The sequence below is a fragment of the Schistocerca nitens genome, chromosome 4 (assembly GCF_023898315.1).
Source record: "Schistocerca nitens isolate TAMUIC-IGC-003100 chromosome 4, iqSchNite1.1, whole genome shotgun sequence".
NCBI classification, from domain to species: Eukaryota; Metazoa; Arthropoda; class Insecta; order Orthoptera; family Acrididae; genus Schistocerca; species Schistocerca nitens.
In genome coordinates this window covers 502,714,010-502,740,473 of record NC_064617.1, presented here as the reverse complement: position 1 = coordinate 502,740,473, position 26,464 = coordinate 502,714,010, and the positions used below count along the sequence as shown (strand labels likewise).

The 26,464-nt window shown below is 40.7% G+C and overlaps 2 protein-coding genes across 2 annotated transcripts in view; one reads left to right on the top strand and one right to left on the bottom strand.

The window, feature by feature from the left end:
* The window catches only part of LOC126252882 (ras-related protein Rab-10), a 44,684-nt gene extending 31,475 nt beyond the window's left edge, over positions 1-13,209 (top strand). Inside the window, exons 2-5 of the mRNA XM_049953845.1 lie at positions 7,064-7,124; positions 7,205-7,343; positions 7,846-7,935; positions 9,907-13,209. Coding sequence (XP_049809802.1) covers positions 7,064-7,124; positions 7,205-7,343; positions 7,846-7,935; positions 9,907-10,095 — 479 coding nt within the window. The 3' untranslated portion in view covers positions 10,096-13,209. The remainder of the gene's footprint in view (positions 1-7,063; positions 7,125-7,204; positions 7,344-7,845; positions 7,936-9,906) is intronic.
* A 6,053-nt stretch (positions 13,210-19,262) lies between these two features.
* The window catches only part of LOC126252391 (dynein axonemal assembly factor 11), a 226,572-nt gene continuing 219,370 nt past the window's right edge, over positions 19,263-26,464 (bottom strand). Inside the window, exons 8-10 of the mRNA XM_049953282.1 lie at positions 24,153-24,213; positions 19,580-19,662; positions 19,263-19,443 (exon numbers count right to left, since the gene is read on the bottom strand). Of these exons, the coding sequence (XP_049809239.1) occupies positions 19,263-19,443; positions 19,580-19,662; positions 24,153-24,213 (325 nt within the window). The remainder of the gene's footprint in view (positions 19,444-19,579; positions 19,663-24,152; positions 24,214-26,464) is intronic.

Here is a 26,464-nt window from a genome sequence, read left to right as displayed (position 1 = left end):
CCCCCCCCCCTCCCCTTGAGTTTTACTAGATTCTATGTGCTCTAACAACAGTGACTGGGCGCTAATGATCTCAGTAGTTGAGCGCCCTTAAACCCCAAAAAAAAAAAAAAAAAAAAAATCCTTCCTGATGCCTGAGCTGTAAACTCCCTGCATATGGTAAGGAGTAGATGCCTGTCTTCCTGGGGCATCAGGACTCCCGGCAATGGCCATCATGCCAGGTGGCCTTTGCTATGGCTGGGTGGCACTCATGGGAAAAACCCCTGATCGGAGTGGATGGTATCAGGGCAGATGACCTGCAATGAAGCGGACTAAGTCATCTCTTGCTGGTGACCGTACGGCGCCGGCAGTCTCTGAAAAGGGAAAGGTCGAGTACAAGGCTGATAAATATGACCCTGAATTGTTTCCATTCCTTGCTACACCATGGGTGGAACATAGGGCTACAGAAAGAAGGGAGCCATATTTGCCTTGGTATTTAGTCTGTAGAAGAATGGACGTCCTTTCTACCCGTGAAGCCTCAATTTTTTGTTGAACATCTTGAGGATTAGTTTGGGGAAGTGACAGCACTGTCCAAGAAGAGAAGCGGTGCAGTCTGCATTCAGACAGCATGCCCTGCCCAATCCCGGGCGTTACTTGCTTGTGACCAGCTGAGTGATATTCCTGTTTCAGTCACTCCCCATAAAATCTTCTACATGGTCCAGGGGATTATTTACCATTGCGACCTCCTCTTGTAGTCTGATGACAAGCTCCGCACCAGTCTAGAATGGTGGGGTGTTCATTTTATATGGTACGTTTACAGGGGACCCAAAGGCAACAGGGTTGCTACCGTGCCTTCATCTTGGTCTTTGAGGGCGAGTCATTGCCTGAAAAGCTCAAAGTGATGGTTAACCGCTGTGACGTTAAACCATATGTCCCTCCCCCTATGCGGTGCTATAAGTGCTGGAAATTCAGGCACATATCTTCCTGTTGCACTTCCAGCACACATGTCAGGACTGCGGATGCTCACTGGATCCAGGTACTCCATGTGTGCCTCCTCCCACGTTTATCAGCTGCGGAGAGCAGCACTATCCCTGCTTGCCAGACTGCACAGTACTCCAAAAGGAGAGGAAAATCGTGGGGTACAAGACCCTGGACCGGATGACTTCCCAAGAGGCTAAACGTAAATTTGAACAATTACAGCCCGTTTGGTTGATATCCACATACGCTGCAGTTACATTACCATCACCGTCACAGGCACCAGTCATACCACACTCCATGCTACGAACAGTGGCCCCTCTGGGCCTCCACAATACATCTGCCCCCCCTTGGTGGTAGGGGGAAAATCTCCTTCCATTGCCCCCAAAGTACCTACTTTAGGAGCAAGGAGCCCCCCCCCCCCCCCCCAGGCAAGGAAGCAACAGCCTCCTCCATCTCCTCGTGCGGAAAGGGGCCCTTGGGATGCTCTCTCGCAAGGTTTTCCCTAATGCCACAGTGGACACTTGCCAGTGGCTAAAGGAGCCAAAAGCTGCTGGGCGAAGAGCTTCATGGTCTTCCTCCATGCCTGAAGCTACTCTGGAGAAGTCCTCCCAGCAAGCCCCTAAAGAGAAGCGGCAGGGCAAGCAAACAAAGAAGTCTGCTAAGAAAAAGGACCCTCAGGTGGCCCCAACACCACCACTTCCTACCAATTCTACTGCTGCCGATGAGGTGGAGATCTCGGCATGCCCTGAGGTCGTGGATCTCACTGATGCCTCGTCCACAATAGGAATGGATACAAATACTCAGTTGGTGGCAGCAGTGACCCTGAGGCATAACCTGCCTCCTTGCATGCTTCATGCCTTCCCAGCCTCACGATAACATTATCCTCCAGTGGAATTGCTGCTGTTTTCTCCACCACCTGGCTGAGCTACGGCAACTGTTAAGCTTTACACCTGCTTTCTGCGTTGCCCTCCAGGAAACCTTGTTCCCGGCAATGCAGACCCCTGCCCTCCTTGGCTATAGGGGATATTACAAGAACAGTAGTGACTATAACAGAGTGCAAGGTGGAGTTTGTGTTATGTCCTGAACTCAGTATGCACTGAACCTGTGGCCCTTCAAACCCCTCTTGAAGCTGTGGCAGTCAGGATAAGGACAACACAGGAAATAACTGAAATAACTGTATGCAACGTACATCTTCCTCCAAATGGTGCAGTACCCCTGAACGCGTTGGCTACACTGATTCATCAACTCCCTAAACCTTTCCTACTTTCAGGAAATTTTAACTCGAGCTCTGCCTCTTAAATACTGGGACCCCCAAACATTTCAGTGTGGTTCATAGCACTTACTCGGCCGTTGATTTATCCCTCTGCAGCCCAGGACTTTTCCCATCTGTCCATTGGAGAGCCCACGATGACTTGTGTGGTAGTGACCACTTTCCCGCCTTCCTGTCACTTCCCCAGCGCCATTTCCCTGGATGTCTACCAAGATCGGCTTTAAACAACGCAGACTGGGAAGCTTTCACCTCTGCTGTTACTATTGAATCTCCCCCACATGGTACAATCGATGTGGTAGTTGAGCAGATCTCTAGAACGATTGTTTCTGCGGCGGAAAATACGATCCCATATTCTTTAGGGTGCCTGCGGTGAAAGTCAGTACCTTGGTGGTCACCAGAAATCATGGAGGCTATTAAAGAGTGTCAGCGAGCTCTACAGCGACATAAGCGGCACCCTTCCTTAGAGCACCTAATAGCATTTAAACGGCTCTGTGCCCACATTCGCCAGCTTATAAAAAGATGGTAACAGGAGTGTTGGGAGAGGTACGTCTCGCCATTGAGTGCCATGTCACCTTCCCACGCCTGGACAAAGATCAGACGTGTTTGTGGATACTAGACTCAGACAGGTGTTACTGGCGTTAACATCAATGGCGTGTTATCTACCGACGCAAATGCAATTGCCGAGCACTATGCTCGAGCCTCCATGTCGGAGAATTCTACCCCAGCATTTTGCACCCTCAAACGGCAGATGGAAAGGAAATCCCTCTCGTTCACTGAACGTCACAGTGAACCCTATAATGCTCCATTTACAGAGTGGGAGCTCCTCAGAGTCCTTGCACATTGCCCCAACACAGCTCCTGGGCCTGATCAGATCCACAGTCAGATGCTTAAACATCTCACGTCTGACTACAAGCGACATCTTTACATCATCTTCAACCGGATCTGGTGCGATGGCACCTTTCTATAGCAATGGCGGGAGAGCACAGTCATTCCAGTGCTCAAACCTGGTAGTAACCCACTTAATGTGGATAGCTATAGGCCCTTCAGCCCCACCAACGCTCTTTGTAAGCTGTTTGAACGTATGGTAAGTCAGCAGTTGTGTTGGGTCCTGGAGTCACATGGCCTACTGGCTCCATGTCAGGGTGGCTTCCGCCAGGGTCACTCTACCACTGATAATCTTGTCTTTCAAGTCTGCCTTTCGAACAGCCTTTTCCAGATGCCAACACCTGGTTGCTGTCTTTTACACGACTTGGCCATATCATATCCGTGCCGTATTAGATGAGTGGTGTCGCCAGGGCCCGCTCCTGGTTTTTATCAAAAATTTCCTATCGCTCCGTACTTTCTGTGTCCAAGTTGGAAGTTGGTGCTTCCCATAGTCCCCCCACCCCCCGCCTCCCCCTCCCCATATCCAGGAGAATGGGGACCCACAGGGCTCTGTATTGAGTGTCTCTCTCTTTTTAGTTGCCATTAATGGCCTAGCAGCAGCAGCAGCAGCAGTAGGGCCGTCCGTCTCACCTTCTCTGTATGCAGATGAATTCTGCATTTTGTACTGCTCCACCAGTACTGGTTTTGCTGAGTGGCACCTACAGGGAGCCATCCACAAGGTGCAAGTCATGGGCTGTAGCCCACGGCTTCCAGTTTGCAGCTGCAAAGCAGTGTGTCATGCACTTCTGTCTGTGTCGTACCGCTCACCCAGAACCAGAACTTTACTGTGATGATGATTCACTCAGTGTAGTGAAGACATATTGATTCTTAGGACTAGTTTTCAATGCCCGATTGACGTGGTTTTCTCGTCTTCGTCAGCTGAAGCAGAAGTGCTGCTAGCACCTTAATGCCGTCTGCTGCCTGAGCAACACCAACTGGGGTGCAGATCACTCTATGCTGCTGCTGCTGCTGCAGCTCTACAGAGTCCTTGTTCAATTGTGCCTAGACTATGGGAGTCTGGTTTGTGGTTCGGCGGTGCCCTCAGCATTGCGTTTACTCAACACAGTGCACCACTGTGGCATTCAACAGGCAACAGGAGCTTTTAGGACAAGTCTGGTGACCAGCATCCTGGTGGAGGCCGGAGTCCCATCATTGAAGGTTAGGCATGCACAACTGCTGGCCAGTTACGTTGCACACATTCGTAGTTCTCCTGCACATCCAAATTACAGTCTCCTTTTCCCATCCAAAGCGGTTCATCTCCCACATTGGAGGTGCAGGTTGGGGCTTATGATTGCAATTCACATCAGATGTCTCCTGTCTGGAGTGAAGTGAGTCCTTGCCTTTACCACCTATAGTTGAGGTCCATTCAGGTACACCTCCATGGTGCACACCTAGGTGGAAGCTTCACCTGGATCTTTCACATGGTCCTAAGGACTCTGTTAACCCTGAGGCTCGCCGCTGTCACTTCCTCTCAGTTCTTGACATGTACTAGTATGACAGTGTTTTACACTGATGGCCCAATGGCTGATGGTCACGTTGGCTTCGCATATGTTCATGGAAGTCATATTGAACAGCACTCCTTGCCAGATGGCTGCAGTGTTTTCACTGCAGAGCTGGCGGCCATTTCTCGTGATCATCGCATCCGTTCATGCGCTGGCGGGTCGTTTCTTCTCTGTACTGACTCTTTGAGCAGCCTACGAGCTATTAACTAGTGCTATCCCCACCATCCTTTGGTAGCGACCATCCAGGAGTCCATCTATGCCCTGGAATGGTCCAGTCGTTCCATGGTGTTTGTGTGGATCCCAGACAATGCCGGAATCCCAGGAAGTGAAGTTACCGACAGGCTGGCCAAACAGGCTACACGGATACCGCATCTGGAGATGGGCATCCCTGTAACTGACCTGTGATCATTATTACGCCACAAGGTTTTTCAGCTTTGGGAGATTGGAATGGCATAATCTTGGTACGCACAACAAACTACATACCATTAAGGAGTCTGTGAATGTGTGAAAAACCTCCATGTGGGGAGTGTGTGCTTCTCTGCCGGCTTCGCATTGGCCATATGTGGCTATCACATGGCTACTTCCTATGTCGCAAAGACCCACCTCGGTGTCATTGTGGCTCTCATATGACTGTTGTCCACATCCTGCTGGACTGCCTACTTTCCGCCGCTCTGCGGCGGACTTTTAACCTTTCCAGCACCTTACCTTCAGTGTTGGGCAACAGTGCCTCAGCAGCAGATAACAGTTTTACATTTTATTCGTGGGAGGAGGACGGGGGAGGTGTCTATTGTACCATCTAAGGGTTGGCATTTAGCATTCTCTCGGAGGACGCTACATTCCCTCCATTTTTATCTCTGTCGCACTTTCTTTGCATTTGTATGCTATGGTGGTCATCTTTTTTCCCTACTATTGTTCATCTCCCCTTGTCTTTTTGAGGTGGACATTTTAATGTGTTGCAGAGTGGCCGGCTCTCCTCTTTTTATTATTGTGATCAGCCAGCCCAGACCATCTGCTCTATGGTTTTAATACCTCCTCCTACTTATCCTTGTGGTGTGTGTTTTCCCCATTTTTTGTTCGTTCCATTCGCTTTCTTTTTAGGTGTGGTTCCCCTTTCCTTTTCTTGTTCTTACTAAAGGAATCACCCAAAAATTGAAGAAGCAAACTAAATAGACAGGATTTACTCCTAAATTAATATTCTAGAGCTGCAAAGAAGCCATTTACAGTAGTTCAGTTGTTGAAAAATATCACACAGCACTCTGTTTGGAAAATATGTAACTACCCAATGACCACCTCGTTATAAATAACCAGCCAAATAAAATCATCTAGTTTGAAGCAAAGCACCCTTTCACAGCAACATTTTGTGACTTGAGCTTATGGCCTTTCAAAGAAGGCAGTATATGTTTGGAAAAATACTTTACATATGGCTGCAGAAGGGCGTAACAGTACATAAAACTAACTTTTAAGCTGTTAGATGCCTTAAGAATTTTTACAGTTGGAAAAACTCCTTTCTTTAGTTGCAAATTAAAGCAGGTCTGTTCATTGATCTGCCCGTGCGATCTGGCTCAAGCTCGCACCACAACAGTGAGTAACCAACCGGCTCACAGCAACTTACAGTGGTGAGAATGAGAATGGGAGGGGAATGGAGGGAGGTATCAGAAAGAAGTAGCTCCCCACTAGAAATTGGTGCCAGCATGTCCGTTCTGTGGCCGCTAAGATTAGTTCTGCGGAACTGTATCAGGGTCTGGTGGCTAATTAATGTCTTTTGCAGCACTTTTATTTTCTGAGTGTGTTGCATTGATGAGGAATGACAATGAGATGAAACTTGAATTTCTTTTAAATGATACTTCTTATGACTGGTGCAGTCTTATGATGAAAGTTGTGGTCAAAGTTTAAATTGACATCAGTTTGTATTTTGTGACTATTTAATTCACATCTTAAATGGATGTCAATAAATGCTACTTATTTTGCATTTCACTAAAACATCAGTGTCTTTCTGAGTACTATTAATTCAAAGATAAGCTTGTATTTTGAAGTCTGTGAGTAGATTTAATACTCTTCATTTGCACAAGTATGTCGGTCCAAACACTGTCATAATCGTAGCTGAAAATGAGTAGAATAGTGAAAATTTATCTGTAGGAAAATTTTTATCCAAGCCTGCAAGACCCCCCCCCTTTTTTTTTTTTTTTGAAACTTATCATGCATCTCCCACTTACATTGTAGGTCTAAAAACATCCTATTTTACCATGAGCACTTCCCAGGTGACCAGCAAGTCCTCGTGCTCACCTAGAACCTCCTGAGCAAGCTAGATTTAAATTAATGTAAATGAATTTGGGAAGTGGTGCAGGGTTTGCGGGATGCCACAACTACGCTGTTTATTCTACTTATGAACAATTTTCAATTGTTTTTATTCTAGGTATTGACTTCAAAATTAAGACTGTTGAGCTGAGAGGAAAAAAGATCAAATTGCAGATATGGTAAGTGACAGAACTTAGTAAATCCCCACAGTTTTTTTGTAGTCATTATTTATTTACTTTTAATTTTTTTTCCTTTTTAGGGACACAGCAGGGCAGGAGAGATTCCACACCATAACGACATCATATTATCGAGGTGCAATGGGAATAATGCTAGTTTATGATATAACAAACGAGAAGAGTTTTGAGAATATAGTGAAGTGGCTTCGAAATATTGATGAAGTGAGTGACTGTGACTGACAGAATTATTCATTATGGATAAATCTATATAGGCTTTAATTGTGCAACAATTAGAGAAATTTGACTTCCACCAACATGAATTCATTTGATAGTATTAATGACAATACAGCTGATATAATGAGTGGTTTGGCATTACTAAAAATTCCATGTTTCCTTGTGCTTTGAATTTATTCTTTTAACTATTTAGTGGTTACTTATGTAAAAATGAGTTAATTGTATGTTACCTGAGACACAATTGTTTTGTTTCTGTCATAGATCTTTTCTACACAGATTTTGGCAATTGCATTTTAAAAGCAGTGTAATAACTGTATTTTTTTTCTCATTACCATTAAATTACTTTTAGGTTGGTGCAAATTTTGCACATTCACTCTTAAATGCATACACACAGTACTCTTTGGCTAATTATACATTATAAAATTTGTAAGAGAAGGAAATACTCTTGTATCTATTGATATCTGATTAATTTTTTTCCTTGCTATTTCAGCATGCGAATGAAGACGTGGAGAAAATGATTCTGGGTAATAAGAGTGATATGGAGGACAAACGAGTAGTAAGCAGAGAGCGTGGCGAAGCAGTATGTGTACTTAATACATTATGATTCAATTTACTCCCATCTTTCTGTTTGTATATACAATGTGGCCAAAATTCCAGGATGAATTTTTCACACACATGAGGGTAACCCCAAAAGTAAGGTCTCCCATTTTTTTTATAAGTACATAGACCTGTTTATTTCTACAATGGTTTACATCAGATTACAGCTTGAACATTTAGCTATTTTTCGACATGATCACCTTTTCTGTTGATGCATTTTTGTTGACACTATTGCAGTTTTTGTATGCTCATGTCATACCAGCTCGCCACCATGCTGTTCAGGAAGTTATGAACCTCTTCTTTCACCTCGTCATTGGAGCTGAATCGCTTTCCAGCCAAATGTTCTTTTAACCTAGGGAACAGGTGATAGTCACTGGGTGCTAAGTTAGGACTATAGGGTGGGTGGGTGATCAGTTTCCACTGAAACTGTTGCAGGAGAGCGGCGGTTTGCCGAGCGATGTGTGGGCGAGCATTGTCATGGAGAATGTGCACGCCCTTGCTTAACATTCCTCTTCTCTGGTTCTGAATTGGCCGTTCGAGTTTCTTCGGTGTCTCACAGTACCTGTCAGTGTTATTTGTGGTCCCAGTGGGCATTAAGTCGACCAACAATACCCCTTTCCGATCCCAAAAAACGGTTCTCATGACTTTACCGGCAGACTATGTTTGTTTGAATTTCCGCGGCTTTGGCAAAGAAGAATGCTGCCACTGGTGTGATTGTTGCTTGGTCTCAGGTGTAAAGTGGTATGCCCAGGTTTCATCACCCATGACAATTGAGTCTAGAAAGTTGTCCTGTTCGCCTGCAAGGTGGTGAAGTACTGCGCGGGAAGCATCAACTATTTGCAGCATGTAGTCCTCAGTCTGCATGCGTGGCACCCATCTTGCGCACACCTTCCGGTAGTTCAATGTTTCCCTTAAAATTCTGTGAGTGGTGCTTCAGGAAACCTGAGGAACCAACGTGCAGAGATCATTCAGGCTGACCCGCCAATCATCAAGCATACTTTGCTCAACCTGCAACACTGTCTCCTCAGAAATTGACGGTCTCCCGCTCCCTTGTTCATCGTGGATTTCGGTCCAACCAGCTGCAAACTCTCTATGCCACTTACGAACATTTGACAGCCATGCACAACTTGCCATACTCTTCCATCAATTGGCTATTAATTTCAATCAGCGGCAGTGCCCTTTGCATTCAACGGCTGCCAAGCCAAGACTGAGTGCCTCAGTGTGGCGTGCGCATGTTTACATACAGTGCGTGAAGCACTCTTCATAAGAGTTTGACCAACTGCCACAAAAACAGAGTTCTGTACTTAAAAAACTAGGAGACCTTACTCTTGGGATTATCCTCGTGAAAGAAGAAAATGCATTACACAAACATGCCTTTGGAAATTCTGTAATTTTGGTGTTAGAACTAATTTTGTAAAGCTCAAAATAGTACCTTAATCATTAAAAATCCAACGCGGCGTGGCTGCGTGGTTTGAGGCATCAAATCACGGATTGCATAGCCCTTCCCACCAGAGGTTAGAGTTAGTGTGTGTGTGTGTGTGTGTGTGTGTGTGTGTGTGTGTGTGTGTGTGTGGGTGGGTGGTTTTTTTTTTTTTTTTTAGCATAAGTTAGCTTAAGTAGTGTGTGAGTCCAGGGACTTGCTGAAGAAGGCTTTGGCTGAAAGCTATAAAGTGTGCCTGTCTGCAACTAAATTGGTCATCTTTATGGTAAGTAGCAGTCTGTCCTTTTCCTAATGTTGTCGACATTCCAACCTGGAGTTTCATTACTGATTGTTAGTCACTTCTGGCACTGCATTAATGTACAAGGTGCCACTTTCTGAATTGTTTTTGTACATTCTGTCAGTTGCACAAAATTTTTAGCTAATGGAAAAAATAACACTTCATTTGAAAAATTGTTATTTGCCCCATTACACCTTTTGTATGTTCTTGTAACAACTAATTATTTTCTTTTGCAGATTGCACGAGAGCATGGAATCAGGTTCATGGAAACATCAGCAAAAGCAAACATAAATATAGAACGGGCATTTAATGAATTAGCAGAGGCCATTCTTGATAAAACTGCTGGTAGAGATCCAGCGGAGTCATCGGACAGAGTGATAGTTCCAGACAGACGGGGAGAAAGAGGCTCCAACAGGTGCTGCTAGGTGTAGCTTAAAAACAAAACAAAAACAAAAACTCTTATGCTACCAGGGATGCAGAGCAGTTTGATTTGCTGTATTACAAGCTGTGATGTATTGCCAAAGAATAAAAATGGGATTTAAAACTCTTTTTTACAATTCAAAATAAAACTACCTTTCACTTGTGGGAGCGATTTGGAAATGTAAGTGGGAGAATGAAACTGATAAATGTGAAGCATGGAGCTGTGCGGGAGTATGTTGAAGTGCTCAGATGTCGCAAACATTGGTTACTAATTACTTGGGGACTGTGTGTGTGTGTGTGTGTGTGTGTGTGTGTGTGTGTGTGTTAATTACTTTTCAGTGCATCTCTGTAAACACATTTTCAATAACACAGAGACACTGTGTGGTTTGAGTGGTGTACAACTTCATTTATAAGTAATGTAATAAAAATAAAACCTTAACAATTTGTAGTGAATGTATTTTTTATCTTATTTTCTAGAGTGCTCATCTCTTTTTCAGACTTATTTATTTTTTTTTTATTTGATGTATGGCAAGCTTTTCTAGTTTTATAAGACATTTCATATAAAGTTTGAAGTTCTCTGTGATTTGTTGTAGCCTCTTGTGAGATTCTGCTGTAATACAGTAAATCAAACTTGTCATTAAGAGTTTGATTGCTACAAGTTCCTGGCATTTTGTAGAGTCCAGTTGAACTTGTTGCATGATTCTCATGAACAACACAGTCTATGTTTAGATTTTATAAAGAACCAAGAAAAGGAACCGAAACACCATGGTGCTAGAAAATAAGTTTCTCATAAATCTCCTGAACGACTGACTTGCGGGGTGTAAGTGAAGTGTACTATAGAAGGTGAAGTGACACTAGGAGTATGGTTTTATGGACAAAGTATGTGCTCCTTTATGTGAACATATTTTTTGTGTGTGCTGATACCATTTATCGTTGTGTGATCATCAGAGTTAATAATCTTTTATATAAAATGGTATTTTCATGCCTGCTTATTCAGAAATTCACTTGGAAACTGAAGATTGCCATTAGCACGTTAGATAAATACAAATCTGATAGTTAACAGTGCAACTGGCAGTTCATGAACCACCAAATCATTGGTCACTGATAGTGTGTTCATAAAATTTTATGGTTATGTTGATCTACTGGCATTTTGATTGTGATCTCTTACTGTTTACTTATTCTGTAAGTGATTTGTTTGCATTATATTCAGAATCAATAAGTTAATTTGGTTTTGAGTTATTTCTCGAGTTGACAGATAACAGGTATATGGTATAATAGTTTTAAAACACATGGTTAAAAAAGTAATTCATACATGAAGAATTGTCAGCAGCACTGTGAACATTTCCAGTACTACGGCTTGTGAGAGCAATTTCATGGCATACTTTGATTTGCACATCTCAAAATGAAAAAAATTATCATATTCACTTTTTGAAGCCACATGAGTACATTACTGTAAGCTTATGCTAGTAAATGTTTGATGTTTTGAAATTATTCACTAGAAAACTATTTGCAGCGTATGCATGATTGACTGACAAGGGTACTGCTGGTTTTACATGATGTTTCACTATGAGTAAGACAGTACCAGTCTGTTATAAAATCACCCGGATAAAAAAAATATATATATTATTTTCAAAGGTTTTACATGGTACCAATTTTGCATATTATATACTCTTGGGTTACTAGTAAACAGAAAGTAACCAGCTGGTTCCTATTAATGTGTAATCATTATATGTCTGATATAGTGGTTAGATTCATTATAAAGCAACAACAAATTATCAAAATTTTCATCTACATATTTAGCGTATTGTAAATTCTTCTTTTATTTTTAAGATTAAAAAGTTGTGATTTGTAATTGCTGTCTGTGTAGGGTATCATTTTTGGCATGAATTGACAAGGATTACTTTCTTTAAAAAAACTGTCAGCTGGAATAGGCAAGGTATTTGGAATATTACTTGCATTCTTGAGGGAATGTTGCTGCTTTTGTTTCCAAAGCAGATCTATGCTCTTCATAAGGAAAAAACTTTTTAAAGTTGAACATTGTCAGAAACAACTTGTAAAGACAGAAAATAAATTGCAGGTTTGTGATCACAGAGAGGTTTTTTAAGAGGAGAGCAGCAGCGAAGGTTAAAAATGTAAATGGAGAATGAAGACAGTGACAGACGAGATTTCGTGAAATTCCTATCTACAAAAAATAAAATGTGCATGCATGTAACTTTGCTTTGTGTCAATAGAAAATTGGGAGATAAGTAATTATAGATAACTGACGTTAACTGATGCAGATACTGGGTGGAACAGAAATTAAGTGTATACTGTGATTTTCATGAAAAATTTTATGAATATAGTGAGATAACTGTAAGACATGTTGCAGGGAAGGAAGAAAGTGGAAGCCTTATTACTGAAACTTGTAAATTAAATTAAATTTTTCATATGAACTTTGAATGTGCTCTTCCCCCAGTACAGAAAATCTGAATTGATTGTTAAAGGTAATAACACAAACTGTCAAATTTGTAATCAACCCAGTAAAACAAGTTTCACCAGCAATAGCACTGAATATCAAAATATGCCTTCAGCCATAGCTAGCCTATTTTCAATGCAACCCTAAGGTAGAAAAAAATTTCAGCTGTGTATGAAAGGCCTGATGTGATTGCAGTAATAGAATGGCTTTTATGGAAGTGAGAACACTGGAAGATTGTATGTTATTGTCTGAAATGTTAATGTTCCAGTCATAATAGAAGATGAATTACTATTTCATTACTTAATAAGCCAGTGTAGAATATTCTTATGTTCAGTCAGTGGTCAACAGCTAAAGTTCCAGATGCATATTATGTAATACTAAATTGGAATAAGGAAAGTGGGAATGTAAGACCAGCAGTTACTGCAAACTGAGCCATTGAATTTTTGTTAATTGTTCTGTGGGCTTCATAGTTTTGATCACTACAAAATAAGTAATGTTACTGAGACACATACAAGAAGTAATATTTTGCTATGTTTCCTTCGACGGAGTTGAGTTACATGGCTCAGAGAAAGAAGGTGTATAAGTTTAAGATAAAGCAACAAATTTATTACAATATTTTGTAAATAAACATTCTTTACATTATTAAAACCTTTACTTCAGATTATGTAAATTATTTACTTTTACTCACCACTGGTTTTATCTTTATGGACTGGTCACAAAAGTTGTTTGATGAAATTTTTATTTCTATGACAAAATACAAGATAACTGCTCCTTATATGCAACATGTCACTCAAACACATGTGCCGTGATGTATGACACATACCGGTCACAAGAATATAGGGATGATTGGCAGATTTTGAAAACTTTCCTTTGTCACATTCATTTAAAGCACTAAAATGTCCACAACCGGTTATATTTGCATGTATTATTTACACTGCCAAGTTTATGTAGTCACTTTGATCATAATTAATTGCTTCCTCAACAAGGTCAGTTGGTAAGTCAAGACACCACCAAGAAATCGTGTCCTAGATCTTTGTTGTTGTAGTCTGGCAAGCACACAACCACAAGTCCAGGTTTGTCCCATACCTGTACATGTCGTATGTGGGATACTGAGCAAACCAAATTGTAAAATTTCACATAGTCTGAATTATTCGAGGCAAAGTATAGTTTACATTTACATATGGTGTACCTGAGGAAAATTTATTCACAATTGCCAAGGTCAACCTCCTGTCATCTTTTACAACAGAGTACTCGCATGTACTTGTTGATTTCACCACAGTCTGAAGTAAAAGCCCGAAAGACACACACACACACACACACACACACACACACACACACACACACACACACAAAGTTCTGTAAATTTTACTTGCATAATAAGTGTTAAGTCAGCACTTGTGAGTTGCAGTTGCTGTATTAAGTCAACAAACATTACTTTTTTTCTGAAATGTTGTGGAGACAGATATTTAATCGTGGTCAGTAACAAATTGACTACCAAATGCATAGTGATGGCTGTTTCATCGCCAGGCCAAGTGCTGACGTCAGGTGTGAGGCTCTGCTGTGACAGACAGTGGGCATACAATGTCAGAAGAAAGTCTCTGCTGCGACATCTGGCAGCCTTGTGGAATCCTTATGTTAAATTGTGTAGATCAAGAAAAAGTAATGTAAGAGAACAGATAAAAAAAAGCTTCAAACCCTGAGAGGTGGTGATAGAAAAGCAAATGTGAACTCTTGAACAGAATTACCGTATTTACTCGAATCTAAGCCGCACTTTTTTCCGGTTTTTTCCAAAAAGCAGCCTGCGGCTTAGAATCGAGTGCAAAGCAAGCGGAAGTTCTGAGAAATGTTGGTGGGTGCCGCCACAACTAACTTCTGCCGTCATATGTATGTAGCGCTACACAGGCATGCTTTGTAGGCACAAAGATAAATACTGGCACCAAAACCTCTGCGTCAGTAAATTTAAAAAAAAAATGTAAAAGACGAACTTTTTTTTCTCCGCCCCGAGTTTCAACCACTGCATTTTCATACATTATCCAACGAAGTAAATACAAATTCCGTATTGTTCATCTTCGAATGTAGCAGCATTTCAATGTACTACGAAAATCCGACTGGCTAGACTGTTTGGGATGTTTGTCAATATGGCCAACTCTACATTCTGAATTTTTCCTACCTGTGAGAAGAGATGGTTGCTAATAGGAACTTTTATGAATTGTGAATCACATGCAGTATTCTCTTCACCATAAGAATAATATGAATATAAACATTTTGCTATGTATTGTTTCGTGTTTGCTGCTATTTCATTTAAATCCTGTCTGCCCAATAAACTACGAAACTAGATGAGACAACAGCAAACACGGAAGAATATACATATCATGTAATGTTTATATTCGTATTACTCTTATGCCTAATAGTGATAGAAATGAAGCACAGCAATTGACTAGATTTTTAAAGCTAAGATGATGACTAATTTCTGTGCAGAATGTAATGTACTAAAGAGGCGCCTGCAAAGATTTTCAAACGGAGAAAAATTTTCGCTAAACTCTCGTTCAGAACATCTTCTATCATACGCAGTCTATTATTTGGTTCTTGTTGATCATTATCAAAGAAAGCAGCACTGTAAGCAACAACAAATAACAGTCTCTTGCCATTGTTTCGCTAATGAGACGATTCTTCTTCTTCTTCTTCTTCTTCTTCTTCTTCTTCTTCTTCTTTTTTTTTTTTTTTTTTTTTTTTTTAGTGGCAGTAGCGTGCACAAAAGCAAGCCATGCCGTGAGCGGCGACAGGCTGTAAACACGCACTATCAGAATGCGACAAACAATGCATGACACAGTACAGTAATGCATTTTCAGCTTAGAGTGACGTAAACACCTACATTCTACAACAAAGAAAATGGCGCTTATCAGATCAAAGAAAAATAAGCAATCAATTCAAACAAGACAAAGCACGTGAAAAAGGAAGGGTACTCATACAAATACGGATGAAGCACCTGACGCATAGCAATGGCTACCTGGTAAAGCTTAACTGCTAAGCTTAAGACTTGAACCAAACTACTGTAGCTGTATCGTCATTCATTCGACCTAAATTGTCTCTCATATTACAATGGACCAACTTTGTTTCGATTTGGAGATGCGGCCTAAAACTTTTCTCTCCCCTTGAATTTCGAGTCTCAAATTTCAGGTGCGGCTTAGATTCGGGAAATATTCTTTCCCTTGATTTAGAGTCTCATTTTTCAGGTGCGGCTTAGATTCGAGTGCGGCTTAGATTTGAGTAAATACGGTAACAGAATGTATCCAAACACCATTATCATAACAGGCACTTTTTAACACTTTTTCGTCATAAATTATACTTACCTATATTCAAAGACCCCCATATTTTATCTTGCCAAACCAACAGGTTTTTCATTGTATCCCATTATGGAAACAGAAAATTAAACCACACCTGGTGAAGCCAGTGCTTCAGGAGTATGTAATTTTTTCCCTCCGTTGGATCATTCCAATTGACATTTTATGTAGTTTTCTAAGATTCAAAGGAGAAATATGAGACGACTATGGGATTTGCATGTTCCTGTTGATGTAACCATGACTAATGCAGTAGTAATGAGTCCAGATTATGTGGAAAGAGACAACATGGAGCCCTGTTTGTCCTCATATCTCCAGAAAGTTTTATTTGATTTTTTTTTACATTAAAAAAAAAAAAAGAAAAAAGTCCCGACACAAACGTTCTTTTAATTTCTCCGTCCTGATACACCTGAAAACTGATATAGCATAGAGTTGAACTTAGATTGTCTGACCTTCAATTAACTGACTGTCCAGATTATCTAACCATGCATTCAACCTTATCTCTGAGCTGTTCACCAAACAGCATGCCAGAATTGTTGACAGGTTTAACTTGTGTCACAACAGATGTCAATTGACAGATTACTGTTCTACTGGACTGTTCGCTGTACTGGACTCTTAATCAGCTGTTTTATCTATGTGATTTTCATTATGGCATTTCTTTAAAATTTGCTGTGTAGTTTTATACAGTTTGTGATTAAGAAGTGTAAGGGATGCTGAAAACTAAAATTAGCTACAAGTCAGGGAAGGAAACATGGGCACAATCAAACAGAAACTAAGTATTCTGCAAAGACTTCACAGAGGTGCGTCAGTTGCTAAATTAGCCTCTGAAATGGGTGTTGTAGTGACAACCATTACAGAATTGAAAAAGAAAGGAAGAAATCTTGAAGCTTTTTCATTAACTGTTAATGGTAAAAAGGCTTTAAAAATTAGAAATACATTGAATTCATTGCGAATACATAGAAAGAAGGATCCTTTATTGTATGATTATATGATAGCAGAACAAACACTGGTAGCAGTTACTTCTGTAAAATATCTGGGAGTATGCGTGCGGAACGATTTGAAGTGGAATGATCATATAAAATTAATTGTAGGTAAGGCGGGTACCAGGTTGAGACTCATTGGGAGAGTCCTTAGAAAATGTAGTCCATCAACAAAGGAGGTGGCTTACAAAACACTCGTTCGACCTATACTTGAGTATTGCTCAACAGTGTGGGATCCGTACCAGATCGGCTTGACGGAGGAGATAGAGAAGATCCAAAGAAGAGCGGCGCGTTTCGTCACAGGGTTATTTGGTAACCGTGATAGCGTTACGGAGATGTTTAGCAAACTCAAGTGGCAGACTCTGCAAGAGAGGCGCTCTGCATCGCGGTGTAGCTTGCTCGCCAGGTTTCGAGAGGGTGTGATTCTGGATGACGTATCGAATATATTGCTTCCCCCTACTTATACCTCCCAAGGAGATCACGAATGTAAAATTAGAGAGATTCGAGCGCGCACGGAGGCTTTCAGACAGTCGTTCTTCCCGCGAACCATACACGACTGGAGCAGAAAAGGGAGGTAATGACAGTGGCACGTAAAGTGCCCTCCGCCACACACCGTTGGGTGGCTTGCGGAGTATAAATGTAGATGTAGATGAAAAACTAAAACTTAAGCTATTGTGTGGGTTTGGTTTTATCAGGAAAGATGTAAAGGGACCTCACTTCAGGCCCTCTTGTAAAAGAACTATTCATTTGCACGAAAAACTACAGGGGTGAAGACTACTAATTTCAAGAAACATCAGATCGTCTTCAGCTGTGGGGAAAAATCTACACAGCTTTAGGAAAGTCGTCATTTGAGGTGAAAAACTTTATTCTGCTGATGATGCACATAGGAAGTTTGTTGAAAAAATTGCAAGAACAGTATCAAAACAATGAACAGGTAGCTGATCAATTATTGATGAGTTGGAGCTAAACTATAAAATGCTACCTGGAAAAAAAAAAAAAAAAAAAAACCCTTGCCTCAAAGAATGAAACAGACACTGCATAAAATCAGCAAAGATTGTCTTACCATTGCAGCATGCTGCAATGCAAGTGGTGGCCACAAATTACTGTTGTTTGTGGTCAGAAACTCTAAGAAACCAAGAGCCATCAAAAACATAATCAAATGTTAGTCCTTTCTGGTCATTACAAAGCTCAAAAAAGGATTTGGATGAATGGTAGTTTGTTTAAAGAATGGATCTGATGCATTTGTTCTGGCTGTTAAATACTTGAATTTGAAAATCCTACCACCCCGTGCAGTTGTATTGTTACGTAATATCCCAAGCTGCCCCTCTACATGAGTCTGAACTTCAACAAAGCCTCCCCCCCCCCCCCCCCCCCCCTGACTTATGTAATTCATCCACTGGATAAATGTGTTATTGAATGGTCAAGTCGCTGTTTGCAGGAGGAAATATGTCAGCGCTTTGTGAGGGAAAACAGAAAAGGGTTGTGATCTTTTTGAAGCAATGAAAGATCCAACATATGAGATACAATTACACAGTAGTTTAAGCTTGAGAACAACTTATGAAAACCACTCTACAAAAATCTTGGAAGGTGATTTGTCCTAGCCTAAACCAAGAGTAGGAACTTTTAGAAAGTAATAAGTCTCACACACAACAAATTTAGTAACTGATTTGTGAATTCTTCAGAATATCCAGCCTGCTGAGGTAGAGGAATGACTAGCAGAAGGTGATGCTGCTGCTAATATTGATGAATAACTTGGAGTATCAGATCATCAAATCTTGTTTTGCAACAGTATAGTGTTGAGGGAAAGGTGTCAGATGATGATGAAAAGGAAGTAAATGGAAAATATCAGCCACTCTGTAGCAAATGGCAAGTTAGAGACTGCTTCAGATATTTGGAGTAACTGCCAACCACTACAACTGTGGACATATTGTGGGCAATGAAGTAGTGTGATGCTGCCACTAAATCAAGGTTTAAGAAACTGGGGGAAAAATTAGTTTTTTAAAATAATTTTCAGTGTGTAAAATTTTGTGTTTTAATTTCTCTTAATTAGAATTGTGATTTTTTTCCTCCCTTAATTATCTTTTATTACATAGTTTTGAGCTCTGTAAACAGCTTCTTTCATTCTCATGATTATATGACCTTGTTAGTGTTTCGACCACCTCTTGGTCCCAAAAGTGACAGTTAATTTAGGTTCTACTGTGTGAAGAAATGAACAGATTCCATACATTATAACAAGAAATACAACATACGAAAGTTGAGAGAAATTGTGCATATATAAATTTCCAAAATATTTGTCTACTGAAATAGCTATACATTTCTCTCTGAACATGTATGGAAACAATACTTAAACATGTACATAATTTTTTTTTCTTCTACATAACAGCAGTAGCCAAGATTTTTTATTCTAGAGGCGGTACATCAGGATCTTCAATGTAATCTTCTTGTGGTTTTTTTTCTTGCAGCGTGAATCTTGAAGAATAACATGTAGTATCCAACAGTGACGTTTTTCTTTCTTTGATATTTACAATATTGGCAAAATCCAATGGTGGAGGAGGTCCAATTTCAAGGAGTTCTCTTTTGCTGAAAAGAAGAAAAATGACTAAGAAGTACTAATATTTTTTGGTATCTCACATTAAATGAGAGAGAGAGAGAACTTTTCTAATGTATAATTTAAACATGCTTCTAAGATTTTTTAAAAAAGATAATGGTTTGGTACCTGTTTTGAGTAAGTGATGGAGTAGTTTCAGTGCTGTTCTTTTTATTCAGTTGCTTCTTCTTTGACATAATCATACCATTGACCTGTTATTAAGAATGAAATAATGTTAAAGAAATTTTGTAAATGCACCAAAGATACGGGAAGAGTCAGAACATGTTCTAGTCTACTCTTTCCAGAATAGAGCTATAGACATTCTAGCACTTTCTCTCACCTCCACCCCCCCTCTCTCCCCCCATTATTAGACGCAGTTTATTATATGATAAAAATGAGAATTAAAAGGAAGGTGATAATGCAGAGGAATAAGATCAGGAAAGGAAAGGAATGGATAGCAAGGTTTGCCTGGAAGTGCTAAAGGATGAGTTAAATAAAGTTAAAAAAGAAGGCTGACCAAACAGCTGATAGGGGGGAAGATTTACCAACAGAGGTACTGGTGCATGTTTGATTATATAAGAAACTAGATGGGCATGAAAAGGGCAATTTGAATCATTCAAACAATAGAGAAAATGTACAGTAATTTAAATGAGAAAACAATAGATTGTGGGTACAGCTGGGGAAGGGCTGTGGGAAGAAATAAAAAGACAAGATAGGGGTATTGTCAAGGGTTGGCATTTAATAACAGGGAAACAGATATAGCCATAAATGCAGTAAGTGAAAGGGAGGATGAAGGATTAGACAGAATAAGTGGATAAATACTTAAAAATCAAGGGTTGAAGGATTCTACCTAACCTAGGATTTCCATACGACATCTGTATAAATAGTATTGAGCCCCCAGATGAATGGAAAGAAAAGTAGTAATATGTGTATACAGTATAATAGAAAAGGAGCAAGGTACAATCCCAGACAAAATAGTATTATCTGTATTTTTACTTAAAATATCTGAAGTGATCCAAAGTTTGCCGGAAAACAGTTGGTGGTATAGGAGCCAGCATGGATTCAGAGCTGTTTTCAAGTGTCACACCTACCGATTTTCAGCAAGCTATCTTGCAGGGTGTATACGTCCTGGGACAATGGGGAAAGTTCTCATCTGGGAAACACCCAGGAATTTTTTAGAATTCTGAGATATTTTCATTATTTTAGTTTCCAGTTAAATTTTTGTAATTTTGACTGGTAAGAGCTGATTCTCTAACAAAGAATTTTACTTTAGCCCACTACTACAGAAAAATACTGTAGCAATAAAACATAAATGAGAGAATAACACCAAAATAAAACTGTAGTTCCAAAGAGAATGTGCCATTTACAACAACAAAATGTAGTGTGCACACAAGCATCTGCCAACAGCAAAATGTGTCAAAAGCTTTAGGATGAAGACTATGCAGTACTTGAAACAACAATCTGCTTTCAATGAGCTCTTTAAGTTAGATTCGTTTGAGCAGTTGTCAGTGGGCTCATGCAAATGAGCATCCCGTTTCTCACTGTGAAGTGTGGCTGTAGCTGTATAAGCAGTAGCTGCAAGCACCTGGATGCTTTTCGCAAAAATTTTTGCGGCGCAATGAAGCTGCCATATTTGCGAATGCACAGAGCAGTCGGTTGCAGTGGGAAGCAGTCGTCATGTGACCCACGTCTATGTTTTGTGGTTTTGCTGCTGTCTTCATTTACACTTCTCGTGTCAAATGAAAATAAAATGGATTTCTGTGGTTGGGAGCTTTCAGATGAATACACTGATATAATTACAGAAGAATAAAATGTTTTAATTTCAGTTTCCTGGTTTTTTATTATTGGTACTCGAGCATTAATTGCCTTGCAAGAACAATGAAGTTATTTTTGTTGGTTTGTGGAAGAAATTAGGCTATTTTTAATTTTTTCCTCAGAGGCAGCCAATTTATTTGAAAGGAAGTGTTTCATTCAATGCTATTGGCTAGTTTCAACTGTTCGTTGAAATTGAACTGCACGTTTTCATCTTCTGGCGCGTATGGCATTGTGCCATAATAAAGATCAATCATTAGGTAATGCATTACTGGTACTGAAAGAAAATTGGCTTCCCGAAAACCAAAATGAAAAGCTTTAGCAGAATTTTGCATATCTGCCATCTGTGAAACACAATGTTTTTCAGTCACAAGACTTGTTTCAAACTTGTCCTGGACTCCTCTAGGCTCGACACTATTTCTTAATTTATGTTGCTTACATCTTAAATTTACAGAATGCCATTCTTCAGAAAGTTATATACTGGCAGCATACCATGTTTCATTGTTGTAACTGCCCACAAGGCTTTGTATTTACACCTGGAATAGAATATAAATTGCCAGTTATACATTTTCTTGGCCTCCCAAATAACTTTGTTAATTTTTTATACAGTTTGAAAAAGTCATGAAAAGTTTATTGTTCTTAGTTCTGGTGTACACAAACAACTTTTTCTCTCCTCCCCTTTTTTAAATAAATTTGTAATCCTCCTTAGTAGCTTTTTGTAGTGCTGTGTGGATGTAAACTTGATTGGAAATGGCTACATAAGAGTACTGCAGAGTACAAGTAAATAAAAAATCTATGTTAAAAGAAAAAAAAAAAACATTAGGTTATTTTGAGCTGTAGAGTCTAGTTTTGAAATGGGGCTTTGTATGTCATTGTAGCTGTGCATGTGCAGTAACACCTGTTTTCTGGCACTTTCTAGCAGCTGCTCAAAGGAACCTGTTTCTAACAGGTTGCAGGAAAATGCTCCGAATGGTGGTTTGAGAAGCATTACTTTACGAGTAGATTTCCTTTTACACAAGATGAACTATGCAACATGTAAGAATGTGCGATGAATTTCTTAAATTGCAGAGTGATTGTCTCATTCAAAACTTAAAAGGTTTGAAGACCAGTCGCTTACAAAAATGTTGAGCCCAGAAGACCAGACATTTATTTATTATTTTAAAATTTTACTGGCACGTATGTTTTTGATATATCTGAAAGGGAAACATGCGCAAAAAAAGACCAATATTATATGTGAAAGCATAGCTTTTCTTGTAGTGCTGTCATTGGCTAGCATGGTCAAGTGATGTGTGCTATGTTTGATGGAATTGGTATTTATACTTTACTAATATGAAAAGATGCAGTGTGCATGTTGCAATGCATCAGAGATGTCTCCAAAATTTTTTTTTTTCTGGGCTTATTTTCCTAAAGCGCTGGGAAGTTCTACACCTGTGTATAAAATCTTTGCCATTCATAGGATTGATAAGTTTTACAATTCTGAGGGAAAGGAACATGGAGAACGTGTATCTTCATGTGGGAAAATGTGTATATTTACCCAGAAAAATGTGTATTTTTAGCCAGCAAATTCAGGAATTTTTGTTCCTTGTCCACAAATACATGGTGCATCAATAGTGACTAACAGAGAATGCAACTTGACTGCATAGCCATTGATATCTACAAAACTTTCTACACTATGTGATAAAAAGTATCCAGACACCTGGCTGAATGACTTACAAGTTCATGGCGCTCTCCATCGGTAATGCTGGAATTCAATATCGTGTTGGCCCACCCTTAGCCTTGATGACAGCTTCCATTCTCACAGGCACACATTCAGTCAGGTGCTGGAAGGTTTCTTGGGGAATGGCAGCCCATTCTTCACATGGTGGTGCACTGAGGAAAGGTATTGACGTAGTCGGTGAGGCCTGGCATGAAATCGGCATTCCAAAACATCCCAAAGGTGTTCTATAGGATTTAGGTCAGGACTCTGTGTAGGCCAGTTCATTACAGGGATGTTATTGTCATGTAACCACACTGCCACAGGTGGTGCATTATGAACAGGTGCTCGATCATGTTGAAAGATGCAGTTGCCATCCCCAAATTGCTCTTAAACAATGGTAAGCAAGAAGGTGCTGAAAACATCAATGTAGCCCCCTCCATGAAAAACACAACCACACCATAACACCACTACCTCCGAATTTTACTGTTGGCACTACGCATGCTGACAGATGACATTCACTGGACATTTGCTATACCCACACCCTGCCATCGGATCACCACACTGTGTACCGTGATTTGTCACTCCATACAATGTTTTTCCCCTGTTCAATAGTCCAATGTTTACGTTCCTTACACCAAGCGAGACGTCATTTGGCACATACCGGCACGACGTGTGGCTTATGAGCAGCCGCTCGACCACGTAATCCAAGTTTTCTCGCCTCCCATGTAACTGTCATAGTACTTGCAGTGGATCCTGGTGCAGTTTTGATTTCCTGTGTGATGGTCTGGATGGATGTCTGCCCATTACACACTACGACGCTCTTCAACTGTCGGCGGTCTCTGTCAGTCAACAGACGAAGTCAGCCTGTACGCTTTTCTGCTGTACGCGTCCTTTCATGTTTCCATAGCACTATCATATCGTAAACAGTGGACCTAGGGATGTTTAGGAGTGTGGAAATCTCGTGTACAGGCGTATGATGCAAGTGACACCCAATCACCTCCCACGTTCAAAGTTCGCGAGTTCCGCGGAGCGCCCCATTCTGCTCTCTCATTATGTCTAATGACTACTGAGGTCGCTGATGTAGAGCACGTGGCAGTAGGTGACAGCACAATGTACCTAATATGAAAAATGTATGTTTTTGGGAGCTTCTGGATACTTTCGATCGCATAGTGTATAATGTGAATCACATGGTACTGTTAACAAAACTGGAAGGGTTGGACTTGATGAAAGAGTGATATGTTGGGTGACAAAATATCTAAAACACAGGAAACAGCTGGTGAATGAAGGTGGGAGATTTCACATCAAAGATACTAATGCTAGGAACTGGTTTACTGCAATACAAATTAGGGCCACTGCTGTTACTGGTTTCTGTCACTGATATTACGGACTGAGTAAAATCAGAATTAAGTCTGTTGGCCGGTGACGTAATTTACAAGGAGAGACGGCATCTGTCTGAAACTGGATCCAGAGACATTGGATGTTCGCAAATACAAAAGGAATGTCAACTAGTCACCTTCTCAAATGGCAGGAGTGCTATAAGATATGAGTACAAGTTGGGACCTGACATCACAGCAGGATAACAATGCTGATATGAGGAAGTGACACTGGGGACTGCACATTTTATTCATGGTCGAAAGGTTGCAAGGAAGGGTGTCCCTTGTAAGACAACACTTAGAGTCATTCCTGCAGGGATATGGGACTCCAGCAAAGATATCTGTCAGAGTAGACAAGAGTGCAAGCCAGCTGTATAATGGGAGACTACAGGAAGACAAGTAGTGTCACAGACATGATTAAGAAATTGAAGTGGGTAAGCCTTGCACAAAGGAGGGTGAGAGCCAGACGTGGGGAAATTTACCAAGCATATGTGGGTGAAGCAAATTCTCTTGGGCAGCTCTTACAGTTTGTTGGTGAGCAAACCCCCTCCCCATGAACTATAACCACGGACCTTCCAGAGTCCAGAGGTGGCTTGCATGCTTCAACAATACAGATGGTCACACCATAGATGTATCCACAGTGCAGGGGTATCTGTGGAGAGGCCAGACGTAACCCATGGTTCCTAAAGAGTGGCAGCAGCCTTTTTAGTAGTTTCAGGGCCATCAGTCTGACGGACTGACTGATGTGGCCTTGCAACATTAGCCAACATGGCTTGCTGTGCTGGTACTGTGAAAGGCTGAAAGCAAGGAGAAACTACAGCTGTAATTTTTTCCCCAAGGGCATGCAGCTCTACTGTATATCGTAAATCATGAAGGCATCTTCTTGGGTAAAATATTCGGGATGTAAAATAGTCCCCCATTTGAAGCTCTGGGCTGGGACTTCATGGAAGGATAGTGTTATCACAAAAAACAAATGTGGCAATTTACAGGTTGGAGTCTCAAATGTTAGCTCTCGTAATTGGGTAGGTAGGATAGATAATTTAGAAAAGAGAAATTGATAGCTTGAAGTTATACGAGGGTTGCCCAGAAGGTAAGGCACCACATTTTTTTCTTCAAAAATTCTTTATTGAACATAATGAGAATTACACACACGAAAGAATGATGTTTTATGTACACACCCTATTTTTCCACATGATCTCCAACCTGTTCTATGGCCTTCCTCTAGCGCATAACAATGGCGTGTATGTCATGTCAGTACCAATCCTTGTCCTGGTGCTTCACTGTGTGAATCACTTCTTCCTCATCCTCAAAATGTCTTCCACGAATGGTATCCTTTAATGGCCCAAACAAGTGGAAGTCCGAGGGAACTAGGTGTGACAGCTGTGGATTGTCTCCCCGGCCACTGCAAATTGTGGAGCTCCACCGAACCGTGTTCTGATGACTTCACCCTCTGTGTCCAGTGACTAACTGTACTTCTGTCAACAGTAGATGCTCCATAGATTTTGCACAAGTGTTTGTGAATATTCCCCACAGTTTCTATCTGTGCAGTGAGAAATTCAATGATGGCACATTTCTTGCAACGTATATTACCTACAGACACCATTCTGAAACTGTCCTGCAGTTACGCTATCTGTCGGAAGTTGACAGAAACTTGGTGTGCTCGCTCAGGAGACTTCAAACAATACATACGTAACATTTCGCATTCATAGCATTGGTTTCGGTTGAGAAAAAAAAAGTGATGCATTGCTTTCTGGGTAACCATCGTATATAGTGAGAATTAGTGAAGTGAAGTGAAGTGAAGTGCACTGGCAGGAAGAACAGGTTTTCTGGTCATGTGCCTAATGGGAGAATCAATCTGGTGTGGTGGGGATAAGGAGAAGGTGGAGAGGGATAATGAGGGAGGGGTGGGGGAAGGTGTAGTGCTGCTTGTGGGAGTATGCAGAGCCCTGGTTGAGGACAGGTCAGGGTTGGTAGGTGCAGTCTAGTAGATCATGATCTTTTCTTTTCTTTTTTTTTGGGGGGGGGGGGGGGAGGGGGCAGCAAAGGAGTGAAGTATTTACATTTTTCCGTAGAACCAAATTGAGGACCAAATCTCCATGGTCATGGAACGTGTCAGTACATTAACTTACAACA